The 25,582-nt window shown below is 46.3% G+C and overlaps 1 protein-coding gene across 6 annotated transcripts in view; it reads right to left on the minus strand.

The window, feature by feature from the left end:
- Window positions 1-25,582, minus strand: part of CAMKK1 (calcium/calmodulin dependent protein kinase kinase 1) — a 484,479-nt gene that overhangs the window by 20,161 nt on the left and 438,736 nt on the right. Inside the window, exon 17 of one of the 6 annotated variants that reach the window (XM_063953692.1) lies at window positions 10,702-11,514. The exons of the other annotated variants lie outside the window; for them this stretch is intronic. Coding sequence (XP_063809762.1) covers window positions 11,451-11,514 — 64 coding nt within the window. The 3' untranslated portion in view covers window positions 10,702-11,450. Of the gene's footprint in view, window positions 1-10,701; window positions 11,515-25,582 lie in introns of those variants that run through there. 6 annotated transcript variants of the gene reach the window in all.

Genomic DNA, 25,582 nt, shown 5'->3' on the forward strand with positions numbered 1-25,582 from the left:
TAGTCCGACTGGAGAAACTGCAACACCACGTTAAGGCCCCAAGGCGCCGTAGGCGGTACAAAGGGAGGCTGGATGTGCAGAACTCCCTTCAAAAAAGTCTGAACCTCAGGGAGAGCAGCCAATTGTTTCTGGAAGAAAATGGGACAGGGCCGAAATCTGGACCTGCACAGATCCCAACCTCAGGCCCATATCCACACCTGCTTGCAGAAAGAGGAGAAAACGTCCCAGTTGAAACTCCACCGCAGGAAACTTCTTAGACTCACACCAAGAGACATATTTCTTCCAAATACGATGGTAATCTTTAGATGTTACCCCTTTCCTAGCATGTATCAGGGTAGGAATGACCTACTTCGGAATACCCTTCTGAGCTAGTATCAGGCGTTCAACCTCCATGCCGTCAAACGTAGCCGCGGTAAGTCTTGATAGGCAAATGGCCCATGCTGTAGCAGGTCCTCCCGAAGAGGAAGAGGCCTCGGCTCTTCCTGCAAGAGATTCAGAAGGTCCGCATACCAAGCCTGCCTTGGCCAGTCTGGAGCAATGAGGATCGCTTGAACTCTTGTTCTCCTTATGAGCTTTAGAACTCTTGGAATGAGTGGGAGTGGTGGAAACACGTACACCGACTGGAACACCAATGGAGACACCAGGGCGTCCACTGCCACTGCTTGTGGGTCCCTCGACCTGGAACAATAGCGTTGAAGCTTCTTGTTGAGACGAGAGGCCATCATGTCTGTTTGGGGTAACCCCCAAAGTTCTGTTATTTCCTTGAACACCTCCGGATAGAGACCCCACTCCCCCGGATGGAGATTGTGTCTGCTGAGGAAGTCTATTTCCCAGTTGTCCACTCCCGGAATGAAGATTGCAGAGAGCGCCAACGCGTGTTTTTCTGCCTAGAGGAGGATTCTTGTCACCTCTGACTTCTCAGCTCTACTCTTCATTCTGCCCTGTCGGTTTATGTAAGCCACCGTCATTACATTGTCCGACTGCACTTGAATGGCCTGATTTCTTAGAAGATGGGCTGCCTGAAGAAGACCGTTTTAGACAGCTCTTAGTTCCAGGATGTTGATCGGCAGGCCGGCTCCCAGACCTGACCACCTTCCTTGGAAGGTTTCCCCTTGAGTGACTGCGCCCCAGCCCCGGAGGCTCGCTTCAATGGTTAGAAGGACCCAGTCCTGAATCCCGAACCTGCGGCCCTCCAGAAGGTGAGGCAATTGGAGCCACCAGAGGAGTGAAATCCTGGCCTTTGTCGATAGACGAATTCTCTGGTGCATGTGTAGATGAGATCCTGACCACTTGTACAGGAGATCCAGTTGGAAGGCCCGAGCATGGAACCTCCCGTACTGGAGAGCCTCGTAAGAGGCCACCATCTTTGCCAGAAGGCGAATACATTGATGAACAGACACCCGGGCTGCCTTCAGGACATCCCGGACCATAGATTGTATCACCAACGCCTTTTCCTGCGGAAGAAACACCCTCTGCACTTTCGTGCCGAGGATCAGCACCAGAAAAGACAACCTCTGGGTTGGTACCAAATGAGATTTTGGAAGGTTCAGAATCCAACTGTGGACTCTGAGTAGGTGGGTTGTGAGTACAATGGACTGCAACTCCTCCTCCTTGGATGATGCCTTTATCAGTAGATCGTACAGATACAGAATGATGTTTAACCCCTGTTTTCGGAGTAGAACCATCATCTCCGCCATCACCTTGGTGAACACCCTTGGTGCTGTAGAGAGGATGAATGCAGGGCCTGGAACTGGAAATGACAGTCCAGTAATGCAAAACGGAGATAAGCCTGATGCGGTAGCCAAATCGGAATGTGGAGGTACGCATCCTTGATATCCAGGGATACTAGAAATTCCCCCTCTTCCAGACCTGATATCACCGCTCTGAGAAACTCCATTTTGAACTTGAACTACTTAAGAAATGGGTTCAGTGATTTTAGGTTCAGAATGGGCCTGACCGAACCATCCGGTTTCGGTACCACAAAAAAGGTTCGAATAGTAACCCATGGCTTGCAAATGAGGAGGTACTGGCACAATGACCTGTGCTTCCACCAACTTCTGGACCGCTGTTTGTAGGACAGTCCTGTCCGCCAGCCGAACTGGCAAGCCTGAAAAATCGGTGAGGGAGATTTTAAAATTCCAACCTGTATCCCTGGGACACAATATCTGTCACCCAGGGATCCAGGCCGGATGATACCCAGACGTGACTGAACTGTCTGAGCCTCGCTCCCACTGGCCCCACCTCCAGGCCGCGCGGTCCACCGTCATGCAGAGGACTTCGGCGTACTGAAAGCAGGCTTAGTTTCCTGGAAACCTGCCGCAGCAGGTTTCTTGGATTTAACGCGACCTCCCCTAAAGAAGGTATTGGACGGTTTGGCCTTTCTAGGCTTGTTAGACTGAAAGGACTGTGATGCTGATGAAGAGAAGGATTTCTTTGGAGCAGGTGCAGCTGAGGGAAGGAACGGAGACTTACCCGCTGTAGCCGTGGATATCCACGCATACAAAGCTTCCCCAAAGAGAGCCTGACCCGTGTAGGGTAGGGACTCCACACTTTTCCTGGATTCCGCGTCGGCCGACCACTGGCGCAGCCACAGTCCCAGAGGAGCTGAAGCAGACATGGAAGAGATCCCCGCAGCCATGGAACCCAGGTCTTTCATGGATTCTACCATAAAACCTGCTGAATCGTGAATGTTACGCAAAAACAATTCAACATCACCCTTACCCATTGTATCCAAATCCTCAAGTAAGGTGCCTGACCATTTTACTATAGCTTTTGCAATCCATGCACTAGCAATAGTGGGACATAATATGGCCCCCGAAGCGGTATACATTGATTTAAGTGTATTATCCATTTTTCGATCAGCAGGCTCCTTTAAGGCGGTAGATCCCGGAACAGGAAAAACCACCTTTTTTGAGAGTCTGGACACAGATGCGTCAACAATTGGCGGGCTTTCCCATTTTTTCCTATCCTCCTCAGGGAAAGGAAACACCACCTGGACCCTTTTAGGGATCTGGATTTTTTTCTCAGAGTTTTCCCATGCTTTCTCAAATATAGCATTTAATTCCTTTGATGCAGGGAAGGTTAGCGAGGCTTTCTTATTTTCAGTGAAAAAAGCCTCCTCAACCTGCTCAGGTGTTGTATCATTAATATTCAATACATCACTGATCGCCTCTATCATCAATTGCACCCCTTTTGCAAGAGAGGCAGACCCCCGCAACACATCCCCAGTACCGTCTGTGGTATCAGAATCGGTATCCGTGTCATCTTGCATGACATGAACAAGCGCACGTTTGCGCTTTTAACCAAAGGGAGACCCCTTGTCAGCGCTGACTGTGCACCTTAATAGGATACACAGTCGTATTTCAGCCCGCCCCCCCCCCCCCCCCACCCCCTTCTACAACCCCTTGGTACCGTGAGAGATAGCTGGAGTTGCTGTGGAGGGACCTTCTTTTCTCCTGATCAGCGCTGTGCTGGCAGGAAAATGGCGCCGAATGCTGTTGGGTCCGCTCTGAGAAGCTCCGCCCCCAAAATGGCGCTGTCTTCCCGCTCTTCATCTGATTATACTGGCCGGAGGATTGATGCTGGCTGAGATCCTGGGACCCCGACAGACTTTACGACCAGTGTAGGGTGTAAGCACTAGCCCAGGGCGCCCCTCAACGCTCCGCACTATGTACCGCTGAGCCATCCCAGAGCACAGTTAATACTGTGCTCCTACCCTGCTGCCTCCATCTTCACACCGGCCCCCAGCTTCCAAGGGGGGGTCAGTGTATTACTCGCCACAATCTTCAGCTCTGTAAGGGGGTGGCAGCATGTTGCTGGGGTGAGCGATCCCCTGTGGTGGGGAGCGATCTATCCCCTCAGGAGCTCAGTGTCCTGTCAGCAGAGTAAGTGGCTCAGACCCCGCAGGGCGGACACTACTCCGCCCCTTAGTTCCACGCTGCAGGGAGGCTGTTGCCAGCAGCCTCCCTGTAAAATAAAAAACTCTAAAATAACTTTTTACTAGAAAAGCTCTGGAGAGCTCCCCTAGTTGTGACCGGCTCCTCCGGGCACATTTTCTAAACGGAGTCTGGTAGGAGGGGCACAGAGGGAGGAGCCAGCCCACACTCTCAAACTCTTAAAGTGCCAATGGTTCCTGGTGGACCCGTCTATACCCCATGGTATTAATGTGGACCCCAGCATCCTCTAGGATGTAAGAGAAAAATGTATATCTTGACTATATAGAGTTGACAACATTTAAATAATATGTACATTTTTAGCCTAACAAACATCTTATACTACCATACTTACCTACTCTGCCGGCATTTTAAGGAGACTCCCAAATTTAAGGGAGTGCTCTCACACTGGCAGGAGTGGAGGCCAGCCTCCCCGATCATGGTAACCAAGGGAAGTTGCATAATGATGTGATTTACGTCTCCATTTTAGAGTGAGGCTTCAAATTATTACCAGTTATTTATATAGCGCACACATATGTACTTCAAATACATAAGAAACGTCAATGTGGAGAACCTAGCCAGAAGTACAGTATAAGTTTTTTTATATCACAAATTAATTAAAAATGTGTCAAGAAGAGGTGTGGCTAGGAAGCCGGAGGAAGAAAACATGGCAACGTAGAGCTCCAGAGCTCTCTGTTTGTCACCTGATCCCGCTGTCACCCTCTGACCCTTCTGCCTGGAACAGTCACCTCCACTCCCCAGGACACTGCGGCAGCCCTGGAGACCGAAGTCTGTGTTAGGGCTGTGACACACTCCCCGGTTTTACCCAGATGGCAAAAAGCCGGACAAACTTTGTCCGGCTTTTTGCCATCCGGCAGAGTCTTTCACACACAACGGCTTTGAGCCGTGTGTATTGCTGTGCGCATGCGCAGCAGCAGACACGGCTTGAAAAAAAACCGTTGTGTGTGAAAGCTCCCTTTCACACACACGGCCCACTATCTACAAAGACGGCATGGCCCCGGCCCGGTAGCCGGAACTTCCAGTGGAAATTTCCGGCTGCAACCCGGCAGCCGGGCCTGGACCGTGCTGTGTGAAAGGACACATTGCGCTGCATGTATCTCTGCAGCACGGCAGCGGTAAAAAGCCGGGCGGGATTGTGCCGGGCAGCGGGAGCCGGCGTGTGTGTTTCAGCCCTTAACGGGTGCCAGACGTCTCCATCAATAGCCGGCTCTCTCACCCGCGGCCTCCTTGTTCTGTCCCCGGTCTCCCACAGTGTGCCCTCTGGGCCGGTCACTACTCGTCAGGTGGTGGGGGTGGGACGGGGCCCACCCTGGATACCATACCGCAGCTGCACCAACAGAAGCAGTGCTACCGGTAGCGCTGGGCACGCTTTTTAACTGAACGGCTATTATTGCCCAGGGCCGCCACCACCATTTTACAGGCCAGTGTCACAATGTACATAATTGGAGACTCACAGTGTCCAATTTCAACGCTAGCAGCACCTTAGCTGTGAGTATCCACACTTGCATTTTTACTAGCTCTACTGCTTTACTTTCTGGACTCTTTTGGAATTGATTATTCGTCACTTACTGCCACTATCTTTTTCCATGATGTAATTCTGCCTGAAGGGGATGCCCGACCCTCCATTATCCATGCTATTTACCAGAAGTGTTTTCTACCGGCTCATGATTGATATAATCCTGGAGAATTAGATATATTGACTGCACTGGTTTAAATGAGCCTATTCTTTCTTTTGTTTTGCTGTACAGTATGTATATACAGTATATATATATATATATAAACAATAGAGATAAGGCGCCACTTGCGCTTGTGAGCAACAATAACGAGAAGGTCTCTAGTGGACCTACACAACACTCCCTCATACCCCTTTCACACCAGTACCTCTGAACACGGGTTATTGGCACATGAACGTGCATAACCCGTGTTCATGTGCGGTATGAAAGGGTAACGGGGTTGAAATACTGGGTCCAGTGACCTGGTATTTCAACCCTGCTCTTGACCAGGGTTGAACCCATGTTCAACCCGGCTCACTGTCCGGTGTGAACGGCAGCCGGGTCAATGTGCCCCGGCTCCCGTTCACTCTCTATGTACAGGCGGCGCTTGGAGATCATGTGATCTCTAGCGCCGCCCCCCGCCGCGTCACTGCTGACTGCGGTATGCAAGGTGTCTTACCCGGGAATGTCCCTGCATGATCCCGGGACCGTATTCCCAGGTAAGACCCTGCATTTTTGGTCTGAAAGGGGTATCAGTATCTAGGGTGTCAGCTAACCCCTAAGTATTAAGCACCGGTAAAAGTGCTATACAGAAGAATATGGATATAAGGATAGGGGTGGCAGCGACCCACGGTGTTTAAAACATTAGAAAAAGAATGCTAAAAAAAAAAAATGGAGATAAAAAAAGATGTGGGGACTAGATAATATATATCTTTATACTGAGCAGAATAAGCCAGAATCCGTTTGTTTTTAGCAATGTATAACAATATTTTTATTCTAAACAAAAAAGTAAAGATCAATATACATATATATCAGGGACACAATAAAAAATAGGGAGTAAAAAACAAGATAAAAGAGAAAGAGCGATGAAAAAGACTAAAAAACTATATATGTAAAATATGAATAAAATAATCATATAAGGATTTAAAAAACGAGAACTTGGAGCTTATCTTGGTATTAAGAGTCACTGAGGTACACCCAATGCGTTTCGTCTATCTGACTTCATCAAGGGGTCTTGATGAAGTCTGACATACGAAACGCATTTTACTCATTATTTTTTATTGTGTCCCTGATATATATGTATATTGATCTTTACTTTTTTGTTTAGAATAAAAATATTGTTATACATTGCTTAAAACAAACGGATTCTGGCTTATTCCGCTCAATATTAAGATATATATTATCTAGACCCCGCATCTTTTTTATTTCCAATTTTTTTTTTTTAGCTTTCTTTTTCTAATGTTTTAAACACTGTGGGTAGCTGCCACCCCTATCCCTCTATCTATCTATCTATCTATCTATCTATCTATCTATATATATATATATAGTAAACAAATTGGAGAGCGCACTGGTCAATACTATAAAATAACCTTTACTTGTAAAATCTGCTTACATACATTGAGTTTTAAAATGAACAGCGTCGGTGTGTAGCTGTAACTTAACCGCTTCAATTGCACAGCGATATCAGCTCAACGTCCGCCCTGGTCTCGGCCGATGACGTCACAACGTCCACGTCTAAACCACGCCTCTAAACGTTTCGACTAATTACGGGACTTCTTCAGGAGGTGGGATTTGCCTTCACCATCAGAACACTTGTAAACCCTCATGGGGCGGTCCATTTACTCATTAAAATAGCCACACATATTCTATAACAATTACAAACATTTAACATACATAAAAAAAGTATCACTATATATAGAAAGCACATATATATATCTATATATAAAACATAGATATATTACGGGGCAGGATCATACAAAAACTCCGCCAACATTCAATATAGTTAATTTCACGTCTCTAACCTTAGTTAACCCTTTATTGATTTATGCTGTTAGTACCTTAAGCGATTTGTTTAATTTCGATCCTGGCCCGTTTACATATTAATTGGAACTTCAAGATTCATTATAAAAAGTTTAAATGTAATTCTAAAAGTACATTATCTCCTTCTGGGAATAACACAATATAATCTGCAAGATATTTTTTTTATATATACATACCGAACGATACATCTTCAGCGTGCTGCGCTGTATGGGCAACTGCAATACCGCTCATGTCCAAAGCGCCACACACTGAATGATTAACCGTGCAGGTATGAGACTCATTTATATATTAATTAAAACTTCATGACTTGTTATAAAAAAAAAAATATATCATATCTTATTCTGGGAGTAGCACAATATGATCTGTAAAAGAAAAATAAATATATATATATATATATATATATATATATACACACACACACACACACACACACACACACAGATATCCAACCCGGCACAGGGACAGCGTCACCCTACTGTAACTCCCTGGGGTGCCCTCCATGAGATGATGAATCCCCAATGTATAGTAGAAAGAAGAGGCGGCACTCCCAGCGTTTTAAAGTGGAAAAAATCTTTTAGTCAAGAACGACGTTTCGGGGGTCTCACCCCGTCATCAGGATGACATGTGCATAACAAAAGAACAGACATTTATACTTACATGCCGCCCGTCTCCCCGCCCGCCGCTGGCCGCAGTCCACGGACGCCACCATCTCCTTCCGGGTTCAGGACCCTGACGTCACCGGAAGCAGTGAGACCACGTGAGCCTGCGCAGGGAGGTCTAAGAGAGACAAGCCGCATGCATTACGTGTCGCCATAGTAACAATAAACAAAATACAACATACGTGAAAAAACTATACGATGTGAGGAAAAGCCCCACAATAATAACTGTGCTAAAACAACATTATAGTGACACTAACCATTAAAAGCAGCAGAAGTGGACTATAATGCATATATACAAGAGTCAATGCTTAAAATAAATATGCTTAATAGCAACAAATCCGGAACACAGCAACCCCCACTTCACATAGCCTGCACAGCTAGTATCACTATGCTTTCTCACTACTCCACTAATAATAAACTGACTACAATGTACAATGTCGCAAACATCTATTTATATAGTAACATTACTAACGTAGAGTGAGTGAGTAGAGTGTCTGAAGATCTGGACTTCAACACAGCTACTAATATACATTTGGCCATTCTTCAACTGCAATACGGCATATGGTAATAGCTAGAACTCAAATAAATGCAGACAGGCTTAAAGATTCATTCAGCCCCTTGGGGTTGCTGTGTTCCGGATTTGTTGCTATTAAGCATATTTATTTTAAGCATTGACTCTTGTATACATGCATTATAGTCCACTTCTGCTGCTTTTAATGGTTAGTGTCACTATAATGTTGTTGTTTTAGCACAGTTATTATTGTGGGGCTTTTCCTCACATCGTATATTTTTTTCACGTATGTTGTATTTTGTTTATTGTTACTATGGCGACACGTAATGCATGCGGCTTGTCTCTCTTAGACCTCCCGGCGCAGGCTCACGTGGTCTCACTGCTTCCGGTGATGTCAGGGTCCTGAACCCGGAAGGAGATGGTGGCGTCCGTGGACTGCGGCCAGCGGCGGGCGGGGAGACGGGCGGCATGTAAGTATAAATGTCTGTTCTTTTGTTATGCACATGTTATCCTGATGACGGGGTGAGACCCCCCGAAACGTCGTTCTTGACAAAGATTTTTCCACTTTAAAACGCTGGGAGTGCCGCCTCTTCTTTCTACTATATATATATATATATATATAGAGAGAGAGAGAGAGAGAGAGAGAGAGAGAGAGAGTGAGAGAGAGAGAGACTGAACGATAGACCTTCAGTATGTTGCGCTGTATGGGCAATTACCGGGACAAGCCACTGCCGTTTATGCCCAAAGCGCCACACACGGTAGTTAATCATGCAAAAATGGGACTATGGGGGTCATTCCGAGATGATCGCAGCCACCAACTTATTGCTGCTGGTGCGATCAACTAATCTACGCCTATGGGGGAGTGTATTTTAGCTTAGCAGGGCTGCGATCGCTTGTGCAGCCCTGCTAAACTAAAAAAAAGTTTCCAGCAACTTAGGAGTAAGGCTGGATCTACTTACTCTGTGCGACGGATCCAGCGACGTTCCTCCCGGCTTTGACGTCAGACATCCGCCCTCCGTTTATCTGGACACGCCTGCGTTTTCCTCATCACTCCCCGAAAACGTCCGCCAACGGACAGGTGACGTCCCGGAATGCCTTCCTTCTGTCAATCTTCTTGCGGGCGCCGCTGCGACTGCTTTCTTCGTATCCAGTGTCGTAGCCCGGCGACCCCTGTTGCCAGGCAATGACGCGCATGCGCATTCCAGACCCGTTCGCACCGCATCGAAGAACTGCTGCGTGCGAATGGGTTGGAATGACCCCCATGGTTTTGCCCAACTGCTAACAAATTTGCTGCTGCGATCAACTCTGAATTAGGCCACATATCCAGCAGAGTATTAGGAGTTTATGTTGTAGTAAAATACTCCACACAGGATCATCATATCTCATAATTGAACCAAGCAAAAATGCTGCAACCGCTTTCTTCATAACCAGCGTCGTTGCCCGGTGACCCCTGTCGCCGGGCAAAGAGGCGCATGCGCACGCCGCGCATGCCAGACCTGTTCACACTGCAGCGAAGAACCGCTGCGTGCGAACGGGTCAGAATGACCCCCAATATCACACCCCTCGTTAAGACCGAAGGGTGCAAAAGTATTTAATGTATAAATCCAGAAAGTCTCTCGTTGTGAGAGATATTTTAAAATGTCACCTTTCCTATCATCTACCTGGATTTTTTTCTATAGCCTTAAAAGAAAAACCCTGTAACTTGGATGTACAACATTCTTTAAAGTGACGTGGAACACTATGATTTTCTATTTTGTTTAATATATTTCGAGTACGTTCCAAAATGTGGGGCAAAAAAGTATTTGGACAGCCACCGATTGTGCAAGTTGACCCACTTAAATAGATGAGAGAGGTCTGTAATTTCCATCATAGGTACACTTCAACTGTGAGAGACAGAATCTGAAGAAAAAAAAAAAAAAACTAGTAAATCACATGGTATGATTTTTTAAACAATTTATTTGTATATTCTTGCAGAAAATAAATATTTGGACAATCAAAAAGTTTAACTCAATACTTTGTAATATAACCTCGGTTGTCAATTAATCAAACAATTCCTGTAGTTCTTGACCAGGTTTGCACACACTTTAGCAGGTATTTTGGCCCACTCTTCCATGCAGATCTTCTCTAGATCTGTAATGTTTTGGGGCTGTCGCCGGGCAACACGGACTTTCAACTCCCTCCACAGATTTTCTATTGGGTTGAGGTCTGGAAACTGGCTAGGCCACTCCAGGACCTTGAAATGCTTCTTATGGAGCCACTCCTTAGTTGCCCGGGCGGTGTGTTTGGGGTCATTGTCATGCCAGCCACGTTCCATCTTCAATTCTCTTACTGAGGGAAGGAGGTTTTTGCCCAAAATCTATGGCCCCATTCATCCTCTCCTTAATACGGATCAGTCGTCCTTTTCCCTTTGCAGAAAAGCAGCCCCAAAGCATGATGTTTCCACCCCCATGCTTCACAGTGGGTATGGTGTTCTTGGGATGCCATTCATCATTCTTCTCCCTCCAAACACGGCGAGTAGACTTTATACCAAAAAGTTTGATTTTGCTCTCATCTGACCACATTACATTCTCCCCATCCTCCTCTGGATCATCCAGATGGTCACTGGCAAAATTTAGACGGGCCTGGACATGTGCTGGCTTAAGCAGGGGGACCTTTCGGGCGCTGCAGGATTTCAATCCATGACGATGTAGTGTGTTACTAATGGTAACCTTTGTGACTATGGTCCCAGCTCTCTTGTGGTCATTGACCAGGTCCCCCCATGTAGTTCTGGGCTGATTCCTCACCATTCTCACGATCATTGATACCCCACAAGGTGAGATCTTGCATGGAGCCCCAGGTCGAGGGAGATTGTCAGTGATCTGAAAGAAAAACAAAAGGCGGAATTATAAAACTAAAGACGGACACTGGGAATCTTGTTGAGGGAGACAATTTAATAGCAGATCATCTTAATGATTATTTTTGCTCAGTATTTACTACTGAAAGAGAGGGGAAGGGGCCACAGTTAAGTTGCAGGGATATTCAGGAAAATGAAACAAGTACATTTACAGAGGAGAAGGTCCTAACAGAACTCTCAAAGCTGAAAGTGGACAAATCTATGGGGCCAGATGGGATACATCCAAGGATACTAAAAGAACTTAAAGAGGTGCTGGTAGCACCATTGACAGAATTATTCAACCAGTCATTAGCTACAGGAGAAATTCCAGGGGACTGGAAAAGAGCAAACGTAGTCCCACTGCACAAAAGTGGAAGCAAGGAAGAGGCAAACAACTACAGACCAGTGAGTCTTACATCAGTAGTAGGGAAATTGATGGAAACACTCTTAAAAGAAAGAGTTGTAGATCATCTCAAATCCGGCAATTTACTGGATCCCAAACAGCATGGATTCACTGGGGGAAGATCATGTCAAACAAATCTTATTGACTTTTTTGATTGTGTGACTAAAGTGATGGATAAAGGTGGAGCCATGGATATAGCTTATCTTGACTTTAGTAAGGCTTTTGACACAGTTCCACATCGCAGACTGCTAAATAAACTTGAAAGTTTGGGATTGGATATTAGGATTATTGAATGGATAAGATCTTGGTTGAAGGATAGAAAACAGAGAGTTGTGGTAAATGGAGTGCATTCACAGGAGGGAAATGTTACCAGTGGAGTACCCCAGGGATCTGTACTTGGACCAGTGCTTTTCAATATCTTTATTGGTGACATTGCAAATGGGATTAAAGGGAAAGTATGCCTTTTTGCAGATGACACAAAGGTATGCAACAGGGTAGACACACCAGGTGGGGTAAAACAAATGATTGAGGATCTAGGTAGACTAGAGGAATGGTCAAGAGTCTGGCAATTACAGTTTAATGCCAAAAAATGCAAAATCATGCACTTGGGTCTCAAAAATCCTAAAGCTAAATACAGTATTAATGGCACTATACTGGAAACTACTGAGGAGGAAAGGGATCTAGGAGTCACTATTTCAGATGACTTAAAGGCAGGTAAGCAATGTAACAAGGCAATGAGGAAGGCTAGTCAGATGCTTGGCTGCATTGGGAGAGGAATCAGCAGCAGAAAGAAAGAAGTAATAATGCCACTGTATAGGTCATTGGTACGGCCTCATCTAGAATACTGTATTCAGTTCTGGAGGCCATATCTTCAAAAGGATATTAATACATTAGAAACTGTACAAAGGAGGGCAACTAAAATGGTGCATGGCCTACATCACAAAACATACCCAGAAAGACTAAGAAATCTCAATATGTATAGTTTGGAGCAGAGAAGAGAAAGGGGGGACATGATAGAAACTTTCAAATATATGAAGGGTTTTAACAAAGTCCAGGAGGGAAACATTCTCCAAATGAAGAGAAGCAATAGGACACGAGGACATGCACTGAGACTGGAGGGGGGGAGGTTCAGGGGAAATTTGCGGAAAAATTATTTCACAGAAAGGGTAGTGGACAAGTGGAATAGCCTCCCATCAGAGGTGGTAGAGGCTAAGACAGTAGAGCAATTTAAACATGCATGGGATAGACATAAGGATATCCTTACAAAGAAATAAGGATCAAATAAGGTTAGTGATAAAAAAAAATAATATATAAAAAAAAAAAAAAAGGGGCAGACTAGATGGGCCAAGTGGTTCTTATCTGCCGACAAATTCTATGTTTCTATCTTGTATTTCTTCCATTTTTTAATAATTGCGCAAACAGTTGATCTCTTCTCACCAAGCTGCTTGCTTATTGTCGAGTAGCTCATCCCAGCCTTGTGCAGCTCTACAATTTTGTCCCCGGTGTCCTTAGACAGCTCTCTAGTCTTGGCCATGGTGGAGAGGTAGCAGTCTGACTGTTTGAGGGTGTGGACAGGTGTCTTTTATACAGATAACCAGTTCAAACAGGTGCCATTAATACAGGTAACGAGTGGAGGACAGAAGAGCTTCTTAAAGAAGAAGTAACAGGTCTGTGAGAGCCAGAAATCTTGCTGCTTGGTAGGTGTCCAAATATCTATTTTCCACAAGAATATATAAATAAATTGTTTAAAAATCAAACAATGGAGAGAAGAGGACAGTTTTGAAACCCCTTCGGCCCCTGATTTAGCCCTTGGACCCTCACCACTGGGTCCTTGAGCTCTCTCTGATTAAGGTAGGGTGGGTTGCGGAGCCGGCGGGTACCCCCTGTGCCCGTGCGGGTTGCGGCCTACCTGCCTGGAAGCCGGGGGCTGTAGGCCGAGCTGTGTCCGGACCGGAAGTGACGCGGCGGGGCCTCGATCGGGACGGAGGTACGGGATTCACACTATCTCCCCTCTTAGCGGTCCCTTTACCAGCTCTGCCCCAGCCAAACTGTCGGGCTCCCCTGCCGCTGACCTCGACCACCGCTGAGAGGCTCGACGGAGCGGGAGAACGGGCCCACGGCCGCGCCGCCCGTTCCGCCCACAGTGAACACCGCTGCACACCTCAAGCGCCGATCCCCACCCGCAGATGACGGGGACCCCGGGGCTCCGAATCTACTCACCACTGACACCACCAATGAATCCGGAGGTCACTCACTTCTGCAGCTCCAGAAGCCTGTGATAGGAACCAGGCGGCGCCATCTTGCTACCTGGCACACAGCGAAAACGGAGGCACATTTACCCTGCTTCTCAGTTCCTTCATCCCTGCACAGCTCTACGTTGATATTCTCTCTCTCTATGAGGCCTCTCTCTGTTCCCTCACGGGTGCATGTTATACAGCCTTACAGAGAGCCCACCTGGCAATATTGTTAGGAAACCTCAGGCGCTCCCCTTAACCCTTCATATCTAATTGGCTGCTTTCCCCGGCGCTGCACCCGACAACTGGGTGCCGCGGGGAGATTCGTCTCTGCCCGAGCCGTACTAATGTAACCAGTGGTGTAATGTCTGGAACCCTCCCCCACTCCTGATGCAGTGATCCCGTTTCGGGCACATATATCAAACCGACATAGGTTTATTTAACCTCCTACTTCCGATTTCTCTTGTCAACGACTACCGCGGTGGGGGATACCCTCTGGGATAATGCCGCCTAAACGCCAAAAAGACCCGACCCCGGTCCGCCCAGTCGCTTTTTTCAAACAATCTCCGACCTCCCAGAGCCAGAAAAATCCTGTTGTGTCGGATCCCCTATCCAAGCAATTCCAGGGTTGTGATGATGTATCCATAACTCCCCGTGTGAATCAAACAAAACTCTCTACTGGATGATGACGCACCCCTCACACTTGGCTCTATGCGGCAGCTCCTGGCTTCTTTCAAAGATGATATTACGATGGAAGTTAAGACGGCGCTCCAAAGCTGCCAGCAGACGGTCGACGCTATAGGCCAACATACGGACCACCTCGAGAATAAGTGTGAGGAGGTGGTGAAGTCTCATAATGAGGTGACCAATCAACTTGAAGAGCTACAAGCCGAGGTCGCGGACCTTAGACGGAAGACCTGTGACCTTGAGGACAGGTCACGCCGTAACAATATAAAACTTTGCGGCATCCCAGAAACGGTCTCCAACTCAGAGCTCAAACAATTTGCGACTGACCTCTTCATGACTCTCCTTCCTACCAGCTCTATTGATGATTTTCTCATTGACCGCATCCACCGTCTACCGAAAGCTAGAAACGCCCCGAAAGAAGCTCCGAGAGACACTTTGATGAGGATGCATTACTTCCATGTCAAGGAACAAATCCTGCGTGCTGGTATGCGCCCGGATCTGCCGGCCAAGACCTTGGGAGATGTCCAAGTGTACGGAGATCTCTCAGCGGCTACCCTAGCTATGAGACGCTCGTTCTACCCGGCGACTACGGCACTAAAGAGAGCTGATATTCTTTACCGATGGGGGTTCCAGACGAAATTACTGGTTAGACGTAACGGTGTCATGCACGCGATAATCACGCCGGAGGCTGGTTTGAAACTATTGGATTCCTGGAAGAGGGAGGACTTACCTGAAAAGGCACCTGCAACCCTTAAATTGGCCCAGGAGTGGTCGATAGCCGGCAAATGACTCTAGAGATTAACTGCCTCACCCAGGTTGTATGTTGTAGTCGGTCTTGATCTCCCTGTTTCTCTTTACGTTAATGTAAGCCTTTATTGTACCCTCCCGGGCAATGCTTCGGATGGTCACGGAGCAAGATTTATATTTATGCATATGTGTGGTATTAGTTTAGCTTGGGATGCTTACATTGTAATATTCCTGCTATAACCTTGTTGCCCAATGCTCGCCCTGCATTCCCTCAGCGGAATCTTTGCTCCCTTTAATGTTATATGTGTGGATTCTGGAGTTGTCCGGGAGGAGACGTATACCCTATGTCTCCTTGATGACGTTTTTTTCCCCCCTATATTGATTGCTCTAGGAGTGGGGGGGATGTCTCCCTGCACCTCGCCCCGACCCCATGTGTTGCCTAGTTAGGCAACCCTGTTTGGCATCCCTGTGGTGCCCGCTCTGTTTTCCTCTCTTACTGCTTCTTCCACCTTCCCTGTCTTTCCTACCTTTCCAAGTTTTAGTACACAAATTCCTTCGTGGGTTCCGTTACATAGAATATGTATGTAGATTGATTTTCGCATTGTTCACTGCTATGCCTAATGGTTAATGTTCTCTCCTTAAACGTGAAAGGGCTGCATTCACCAAATACACGGCGACTTGCCTTGCGCCATTTTCCAAAATGTAAGGCGCACATAGTGGCCTTACAGGAGACCCACTTCATGTCTTTGTCACCCCCCTCTCTTAAAGATAACAAATTCCCCACAGGTTATATGTCCAACGGCCCAAAGAAAAAGGCTGGGGTCGCTATATTATTTTCTAGTACATGTGACTTCTCTCTAGATTAGGGGTGGGCAACATGCGGCCCGCGGACCGATCCTGCCTGGCCCGCTGTGCCCCACCAGAGTGCAATGACAAGAGGCCTGACAGGCCGCTTGTCATTGCACTGCTCGCAGACGCAGCGCCGCTGAGGAAATCCCGGTCACGTCACATGGTCAGCTGACCGGGATTTCCTCTATCTCATGCGCTGGCCGTCACGGGGAGCGGCGCTGGGCGGGCACTGCAGAGTGGGACTCGGAGCAGAACGAAGCGGCCAGTGGGGAGCACAAGCGGAGGCCAGTGGGGAGCACAAGCGGAGGCCAGTGGGGAGAAGAAACGGCGGCCAGCGGGGAGAAGCAGCATCAGCAGCAGCGCCGATCATCACTGACAGTGGGGATCGTCACTGACAAATAGGTAATCCCCCTGGATAAAGCTAAAGCTGCCCTATAAGTTATGGGGAGGGGAGTTAAAAACGTTTGTATGGGTTTAGGGGAGTGTCGGGGGGGGGGGGGAGGGTAAGGACTGCTATATAGGTTTAGGGGAGGGTGGGGAAAGGGGGGTAGGGACTGTCTGCCGTAATGTGTAAAAACGGGGGCCCTGTCTGCCGTAATGTGTAAAAACGGGGGCGCTGTCTGCCGTAATGTGTAAAAACGGGGGCGCTGTCTGCCGTAATGTATAAAAACGGGGGTGCTGTCTGCCGTAATGTATAAAAACGGGGGTGCTGTCTGCCGTAATTGTAAAAACGGGGGTGCTGTCTGCCGTAATGTGTAAAAACGGGGGGTGCTGTCTGCCGTAATGTGTAAAAACGGGGGCACTGTCTGCCGTAATGTATAAAAACGGGGGCGATGTCTGCCGTAATGTGTAAAAACGGGGGCACTGTCTGCCGTAATGTGTAAAAAGGGGATGCTGTCTGCCGTAATGTGTAAAAACGGGGGCGATGTCTGCCGTAATGTGTAAAAACGGGGGCGATGTCTGCCGTAATGTGTAAAAACGGGGGCGATGTCTGCCGTAATGTGTAAAAAGGGGATGCTGTCTGCCGTAATGTGTAAAAACGGGGGCGCTTGCTGCCGTAATGTGTAAAAACGGGGGCGCTGTCTGCCGTAATGTGTAAAAACGGGGGCACTGTCTGCCGTAATGTATAAAAGCGGGGGCGCTGTCTGCCGTAATGTATAAAAGCGGGGGCGCTGTCTGCCGTAATGTATAAAAGCGGGGGCGCTGTCTGCCGTAATGTATAAAAGCGGGGGCGCTGTCTGCCGTAATGTATAAAAGCGGGGGCGCTGTCTGCCGTAATGTATAAAAGCGGGGGCGCTGTCTGCCGTAATGTATAAAAGCGGGGGCGCTGTCTGCCGTAATTATAAAAATGGGGGTGCTGTCTGTCGTAATCTGTAAAAAGGGGACGCTGTCTGTCGTAATGTGTAAAAAGGGGGACACTGTCTGCCATAATGTGTAAAAAGGGCACGCTGTCTGCCGTAATGTGTAAAAAGGGATCTCTTTTTGAGTATTTTGTGTGTGGCCCTCGAATATTCGCCGGAAGTGTTAAGCGGCCCCCCAGCTGAAATAATTGCCCACCCCTGCTCTAGATCATCAAATTACAGACAAAGAGGGTAGATACCTTATCCTGACAGGTAAACTGGAAGACAGGCCGGTCACTATAGCCATTTTGTACGCTCCCAATACCAAACAAATACCTTTCTTTAGGAAATTTTTTAAACTCCTCCAGATGCACTTATCGGGTGCTTTGTTATTGCTGGGGGATTTTAACATGGTCCCTGACCCAGTGGTAGATAAATCCTTAGCCCGGCCTTCCTCCAGTGCGAGCTCGCAGCGAGATAGCCTTTAGGAATATATTTCATGAGTATGACCTCTACGATGTCTGGAGAGCTAAAACCCCGACCTGTAGGGACTATTCGTTCTTCTCCCCGGTACATGGCTCTTTTTCTAGGATCGATTTAGCATTATCGGATAAGTGGACTCTCCAACAGGTTTCAAAGGCTTCTATCCTTCCAGTATCATGGTCCGATCACTCTGCCCTCTCTGTCCATTGGAACCCCTGCCGCATGCGGTCCTCTCCTACCTTATGGCGCCTTGGAGACTATCTCCTCTCAAATGCGGATGCTCACCGGTCTATTACACAGGCCCTCTCCCTGTACATCGAAACCAATATTCCAGCAGACACGTCCATATTTACACATTGGTGTGCCCTTAAGGCGGTAGTTAGGGGAGCGGCTATCCAGGCGGCTGCTTATATTCGCAGGACCTCCCGGGAAAAACAGTTAGAACTCGAAGTCCGCCTTAAAGATTTAGACACCCTACTCCAGCTGAACCCCTCTAAAATATATCGAGATCTGATTCGGGTCAGGGATGAGATGAATAAATTGGCTCTAACAGAGGTCCATAAAAACCTTTTCCGACTGCGGCAAAAGTTTTATACGCAGGGGGACAGGGCAGGTAGAATGCTTGCGCGCAAACTGAGGGGGAAAAATGCTAAAGAGAGGGTGGAATCTATTATCAATTTAAATAATATCAAGATAACCGACCCAGCAGATATTGCTGATTCCTTCGCCACATACTACTCCTCCCTATATAATTTGAAAGACGACGTATCTGTCCCGCAGCCCACACCAGCTGATATAGTGGCCTTTTTGAAAGATGTTCACCTCCCCTCCATAGACTCATCTACTCTATAGACTTTAAATCAACCTTGGTCCCATATAGAAATTACTCGAGCTATAGATTCACTCCCATTGGAAAAAGCTCCAGGTCCCGATGGATTTATAAATAAATTCTAGAAATGCTTCAAAGACACTCTTACCCCTGTCCTGGACGGAGTCTATAATCATGCTTCCTCCGTCGGGGATTTCCAAGTAGAAATGTTGGAGGCTCGTGTAGTCACCTTTCCTAAGCCAGGGAAGAATCCCGCCATGATGCCTAACTATCGCCCCATAGCTCTATTAAATACTGATTTGAAAATCTATGCAAAGTTAGTGGCCAACAGGCTCAACCCCCTGCTCCCCTCGCTCATCCATTGTGATCAAGTGGGCTTTGTCCCCGGCAGGCAGACCCCCGATAACACTAGGCGGGTAATAAATGTGCTGGACGCCTTCTGTTCATCTGATTCTCCTTTATTGTTGCTTTCACTAGACGCGGAGAAGGCGTTCGATCGCCTTCACTGGTGGTACTTACGGGCAGTTCTTCGTAAGTTTGGCCTTACAGGTAGGGTTCTCTCCTCCATTTTGGCTCTATATTCCCACCCCTCAGCAAGAGTGTGTGTGAATGGACTCCTCTCCTCTTCTTTTAAGATCACGAATGGCACACGCCAAGGGTGCCCCCTTATCCCCGCTAGTATTTGCTCTGGAAATAGAGCCTCTGGCTGAGAAAATACGATCTTCGTCATTGATTAAAGGAGTGGAATATCTGGGATATTCTCATAAGATATGTCTATTCGCGGACGATGTCCTTTTGACACTCACTACTACCTCCCTGCGAGCTTTACACACACTCTTGTCTGAATATTCAGCTGTATCCTATTATAAACTCAATAGTACCAAGACGGAGGCACTCCCTATTAACTTTCCGCCCCCCCCCCTTTTATCCGTGCTGAAAGCTTCCTACTCGTACTCCTGGTGGGATAGAAGCCTCAAATATCTGGCGATCCACATCACCCAGAAGTTGGACGATCTAATATCCGCTAATTACCCCCCCTACTGCGCAAATTTACAACTCTGGTCTCGGACTGGATGATGCATCATGTCTCATGGCTAGGGCGAATAGCTGCACTGAAGATGACGGTCCTCCCCAGGCTCATGTATCTATTTCGAGCCATCCCTTTCCTCCTACCCAACTACCTTTTGTCCAAATTTAATGCTATATTCAACTCTTATGTTTGGAAAGGTAAGAAACCGAGGTTAACCAGGAAAACAATGATCCGACCCAAGCGAGAAAGGGGTCTAGCGGATCCGGATTTGCATTCCTATCAACTGGCTTGCCGACTAGCGCAGATAGGGGCATGGTATTTACATCCTCCGTGCAAATCGTGGGTCCGACTCGAACAAGGGCTGGTTGCCCCGCTACCCCCTGACTGATGTTTTGTTACTCCCGAAGTCGGAGGGCAAACTATTAACCAATAGATCTCTCTCTGTCCAATCTGCACGGAGGGCTTGGTTGGAAGTAGTGCAAAGTGGAAGCGTCATAACTCTCCCCACCCCAGCTCTATCGCTGACGGGCATAGCCTCCCTGATCTCAGACTTGAGATTCGATTCTTGGATATTGAAGGGAATCCTGTCTGTACAGGATACAATGGTGACTAATACTCTTCTCTCTTTTGCCCAGATTCAGGAAAAATTCCTGTTGCCACATGGGGAATTCTATAAATATTTGCAACTCAGACATTGGCTCCATGGAGCCTCAATACCCCCCCATACCCTATCCTCCTTACCCACACTTGTTCAGAAGTTCCTGGATACCGGGGAAGGCAGGGGAGGCATTACTAAATGGTATAACTACATTATCAATCCCCAACCCCCACAGAAAGCCTCCTTCCAAGTGAAATGGGAGGCGGACCTTAGGTGCTCAGTCTCAGAGGAGGAATGGGAGATGGTTTTCAGGTCCTGCTACACAGTATCTAAATGTATATCACATGTAGAACTATCATATAAACTCCTCCATCGCTTATATTTCACCCCATCCCGCTTACATGCGATGCAACCCTCCACATCCAATATGTGCTGGCGTAACTGTGGTAAGGTCGGTACATTAATGCGTATCTTCTGGGACTGCCCAGTACTTACCCCGCTGTGGACCTCTGTCTTCCACCTCTTAGAATTAGTGCTGGGCCTTTCGGTAACCCCCCACCCGCGTCTGGCTCTCCATATATATATTATGGTGGCTTATCGCCGAGCGATCGTTACATCTTAGGCCATATTCTTATCTCAACCAAACTACTAATTGCTCGCCAATGGCGCTCCCCATATATCAGCGATAGAGATGGCCGTACAGTCGCACTGCGAATTTGAGACAGCGTGAGTGGCCTATACCACTAACCCATCCTGCCCACTGCTCCGCTGGTATTCGTGGTCTACCTATTAGCATAACCGCTCACCAGACCCCACACCCCCTCACGACACTTAGGAATATATGTTATAATTTTAATATGTATCTACTGTTGGTTGGATTTAGCCTCACGTTGTTTTCCTGTACAGTGTTCTCCTTACTATCCTCTATGTAATTTTGTTTCTTGCTGAACAGTCTGTGTACCCCCCTCAACCCTCCCCCTCCCATTCTTCTTTTCTGTACCCCTCTCCCTTTTGCTTTGTTTACCCGCAAAATAATAAAATTTAATATTGAAAAAAAAATCAAACAATGTGATTTCCTGTTTTTTTTTCTCCAGATTCTGTCTCTCACAGTTGAAGTGTACCTATGATGGAAATTACAGACCTCTCTCATCTTTTTAAGTGGGTCAACTTGCACAATCGGTGGTTGTCCTTATTTTTTTTTGACCCACTGTATATACGTATACCAATAGTGAAATTGGCGCCCCAGGAAACGAATATTGATTCCCCACTTTGTTTGTATTACTACTGCCAATTAGCATTACTGTACATGCCTTATAAAATGAACAATAGGTTCCAAAACATATATTTAAAATTCATAAAATGTCCATATGAATATAAGTATCTTCAATATATCAGCCCCCTTACATATACCATGGGGGTCTGATATTTCATAAATACACAAATACCGTATATACTCGAGTATAAGTCGACCCGAATATAAGCCGAGGCACCTAATTTTACCACAAAAACCTGGGAAAACTTATTGACTCGAGTATAAGCCTAGGGTGTGAAATGCAGCTCTAGCCGTACACAGCCCTCATAGTGCCAGATATGCCCCACAGTGCCATATATGTCCCACAGTGCCAGATGTGCCATATATGTCCCACAGTGCCAGATGTGCCAGATATGCCCCACAGTGACAGATATGCCCCACAGTGCCAGATGTGCCAGATATGCCCCACAGTGCCAGATGTGCCAGATATGCCCCACAGTGCCAGATGTGCCAGATATGCCCCACAGTGCCAGATATGCCACAGTGTCAGATATGCCCCACAGTGCCAGATGTGCCAGATATGCCCCACAGTGCCAGATGTGCCCCACAGTGCTAGATACTTACCCTCCGTCGCTCCCGCGCTGTCTTCTGAAGGAGGGACACGGAGAGCGCAGCGCACGGCTCTCCTGTGTCCCTCCATTGTCTCCGGCGGCAGCGGCGTGTGTTAAAGGAAGTGCCGGTTCGTGCACTTCCTTTACCACACACACGCCGCTGCTGCCGGAGATGCAGGAGGGACACAGGAGAGCAGCGCACTGTGTTCTCCGTGTCCCTCCTAACGCTGACTCAAGTATAAGCCGATGTGGCTTTTTCAGCACAAAAAAAAAAAAAAAGTGATGAAAAAGTCGGCTTATACTCGAGTATGTACGGTACTTCTTTTCGTGATATCCTCCTCCCAATATTGCAGATTGGAGGTCACATCAGAACAAGAAAGAATACCCGGTGCGTTTTGTCTCATACAGAGACTTCATCGGGGGAGTATCTACACTGTCAGAACATAATCACTTTAAAACAACAATTTAAAAATAATTCCATAATAAAATAGCATAATATACAATAATAATTAAACAAACATATATGGATTGGAACATACCAAAGGATGAGCCACTAGAATGCAGATGGAGGTGAAAGAATCAGAGCGAGCAGGAAAAAACCATGTAAACACACATAACTCAATAAATGTGTATATACGAGGATTGAATCAATAGGTAGTATTCTTAGACTTTTTTGTTTTTGAACACATCAAACGATGTCAAACAAATGAACACTTGTGCCTCTTAGAGAATACCCCATTTTTAATATTACTGTAGGTCATATATGAATGATAAACATAATGTGGAGTTGTTAGTAATATAGAACCCACATACCTGATAATTTCTAAAAAGGGCATATGATACTTAGGGATTCAGACTACACCGCAGGATCAATCAACCTAATAAGATAGGGCCGATGTCCAACAACATAACTATTTTTCAACCTTTGAAGACCTATGTTTAAAGTGCATTAACTAGGGTATAATAGGACCCTGTTCATAAGAGTATTACAACCACACACATATATAGTTTGATTAAGCATATGTGTGAGACACGTTTCCTAATGTAAATGATCTTAACCGCTTTTAGAGATCAATACGGGTCATAGCTGAATAACCAATATCAGTAACTATCATGCATATGTATGAAATAATACCATGCATGTGTGTAAAACAAATGATTACCATTGCAAATTGTCTTAATCACTTTAAGAAATCAATGCGAGTCATAGCTAAAAGACCAATGCCAGTCAGCACTAAATCAGATTAACCAAACATATTATATCATACGTTAAGTTTCCAAATTTGCTAAATTCCATACATTACAATGATACACAGGTGGGGTCAAAATCAGTCTATCTCATAATATCCTTAGTATTTAAATTCTTCTACCTATATTAGCTGATGCTTACCATCCGGTAGAATGAATGATGTGTCCCAGTATCATGTGTATTTGGCTGTGTGCTTGAGCCCTCCTTTTTATTCTAACACAAATCGTGACATCACTTCCCCCTAATGTGATAAGTGGATATGCTATATCCCAAAAATACTAGTTTGAGTTACTTTTAAATAAGCAACCCTTCCATCCAGTGAAGTATAGGTATTAGTAAAGATAGGTGTCCATTTATTTATTGAACATAACCCCTAATATTCGTGTATCTCGTTAATTAGTAAACCGCCCCATAATGCCTAGCATGAGACTATAATACCCCTGTGCATGTAGTCAGTGACTGACAAGTGAAACCATCCAATCGGTGAACAGAGGAGCGGAACGTCTTCAATAAACAAACTTAAGTGCGCCCAACCCCTATGTGGAAAACATTGCAGAACCTTCCCTTTTAATACGGGATGACTCGGCTGACTCACAGCCGCCTGGGGAGATTCCCTAACCCCCAGTGCGGTCTTTCATTACAGCGATATCCGTACCATAGTAGTTGCGGGCATGTGATCGTGGATCACATGTCCTAGCCCGCCAATCCGCTGAGACCTTGACGCTGGAACTGGAACAACTTGCGTTCCAGTGCCATGATAGTTTGCATTCCACCCGTATTTACATTAAAACGGGTGCCGCGATGTGGAACATATTTATTAAAATCTTACATTTCATATATATATATATATATATATATATATATATATATATATATATTTATTTCAATGACCGTGGATACTCCTGACTTACCCTCAACATTGCCTTCGACCTGTCCACTTACTTGTGAGTTCAACAAACCCTTAACGTCCAGTATGAAGACATTGTCCGTGCCATAAAGGCTACAGTCACCCCCATAATGGACTGTATTTGCTGCTGCTCTTAAAGATTTAAAAGGAACAGTTAGACGCCACAGATTTACAAGTCGTGGCACCTCAAACAAAAATCGAGAAACATGAACAGGCCCTTTTTCGATTTACAACAACTGCTAGATCAAGCAAACCTACTAAACTTGTAAATAAAATAGACGATTAGGAAATTTGTTCAAGATGAAATAACCTTATACTCGTGGGCCTTCCTGAACACCTTAAAGGCCGGGACATCTACAAATTTCTAACCACAGATTTGCTACCACTGTTATGCTGGCCATACACTTGTGCGATGCAACATCGTCTGGCATCGCACCGGCAGTTCAGGTGTGATGAAATCGCACCTGAACTGCCAAAGTGATTACCATGCGATCATGCGATAGATCGCATGGTAATCACATGATTACATGCATACAATCCTTCGGTTTCGCTCACAGATGTGGTCAAAATCGAAGGATATCACAGATTATCTCATAAGTGTATAGGAACCATAAGACTTAACAGTGGAACTTATAAACTTTGTGGTTGAGAGAGGACATAGGCTGGGCCTTTTTCGCGATGCCAAACGTCCATGCATTGTCATATTCCATTGTCTCAATTTTGCTCATAAATCTAAGATCTAGTCAAAAGCTCGTGAAAAGGCAATATTGAATGCAAGGGCAATCGGCTCCTGATGTTTCAAGATTACTTGGCGGAAGTGTCCCCAGAACGTAAA

Source organism: Pseudophryne corroboree, chromosome 2, assembly GCF_028390025.1.
Source record: "Pseudophryne corroboree isolate aPseCor3 chromosome 2, aPseCor3.hap2, whole genome shotgun sequence".
In the NCBI taxonomy this organism is placed as follows: Eukaryota; Metazoa; Chordata; class Amphibia; order Anura; family Myobatrachidae; genus Pseudophryne; species Pseudophryne corroboree.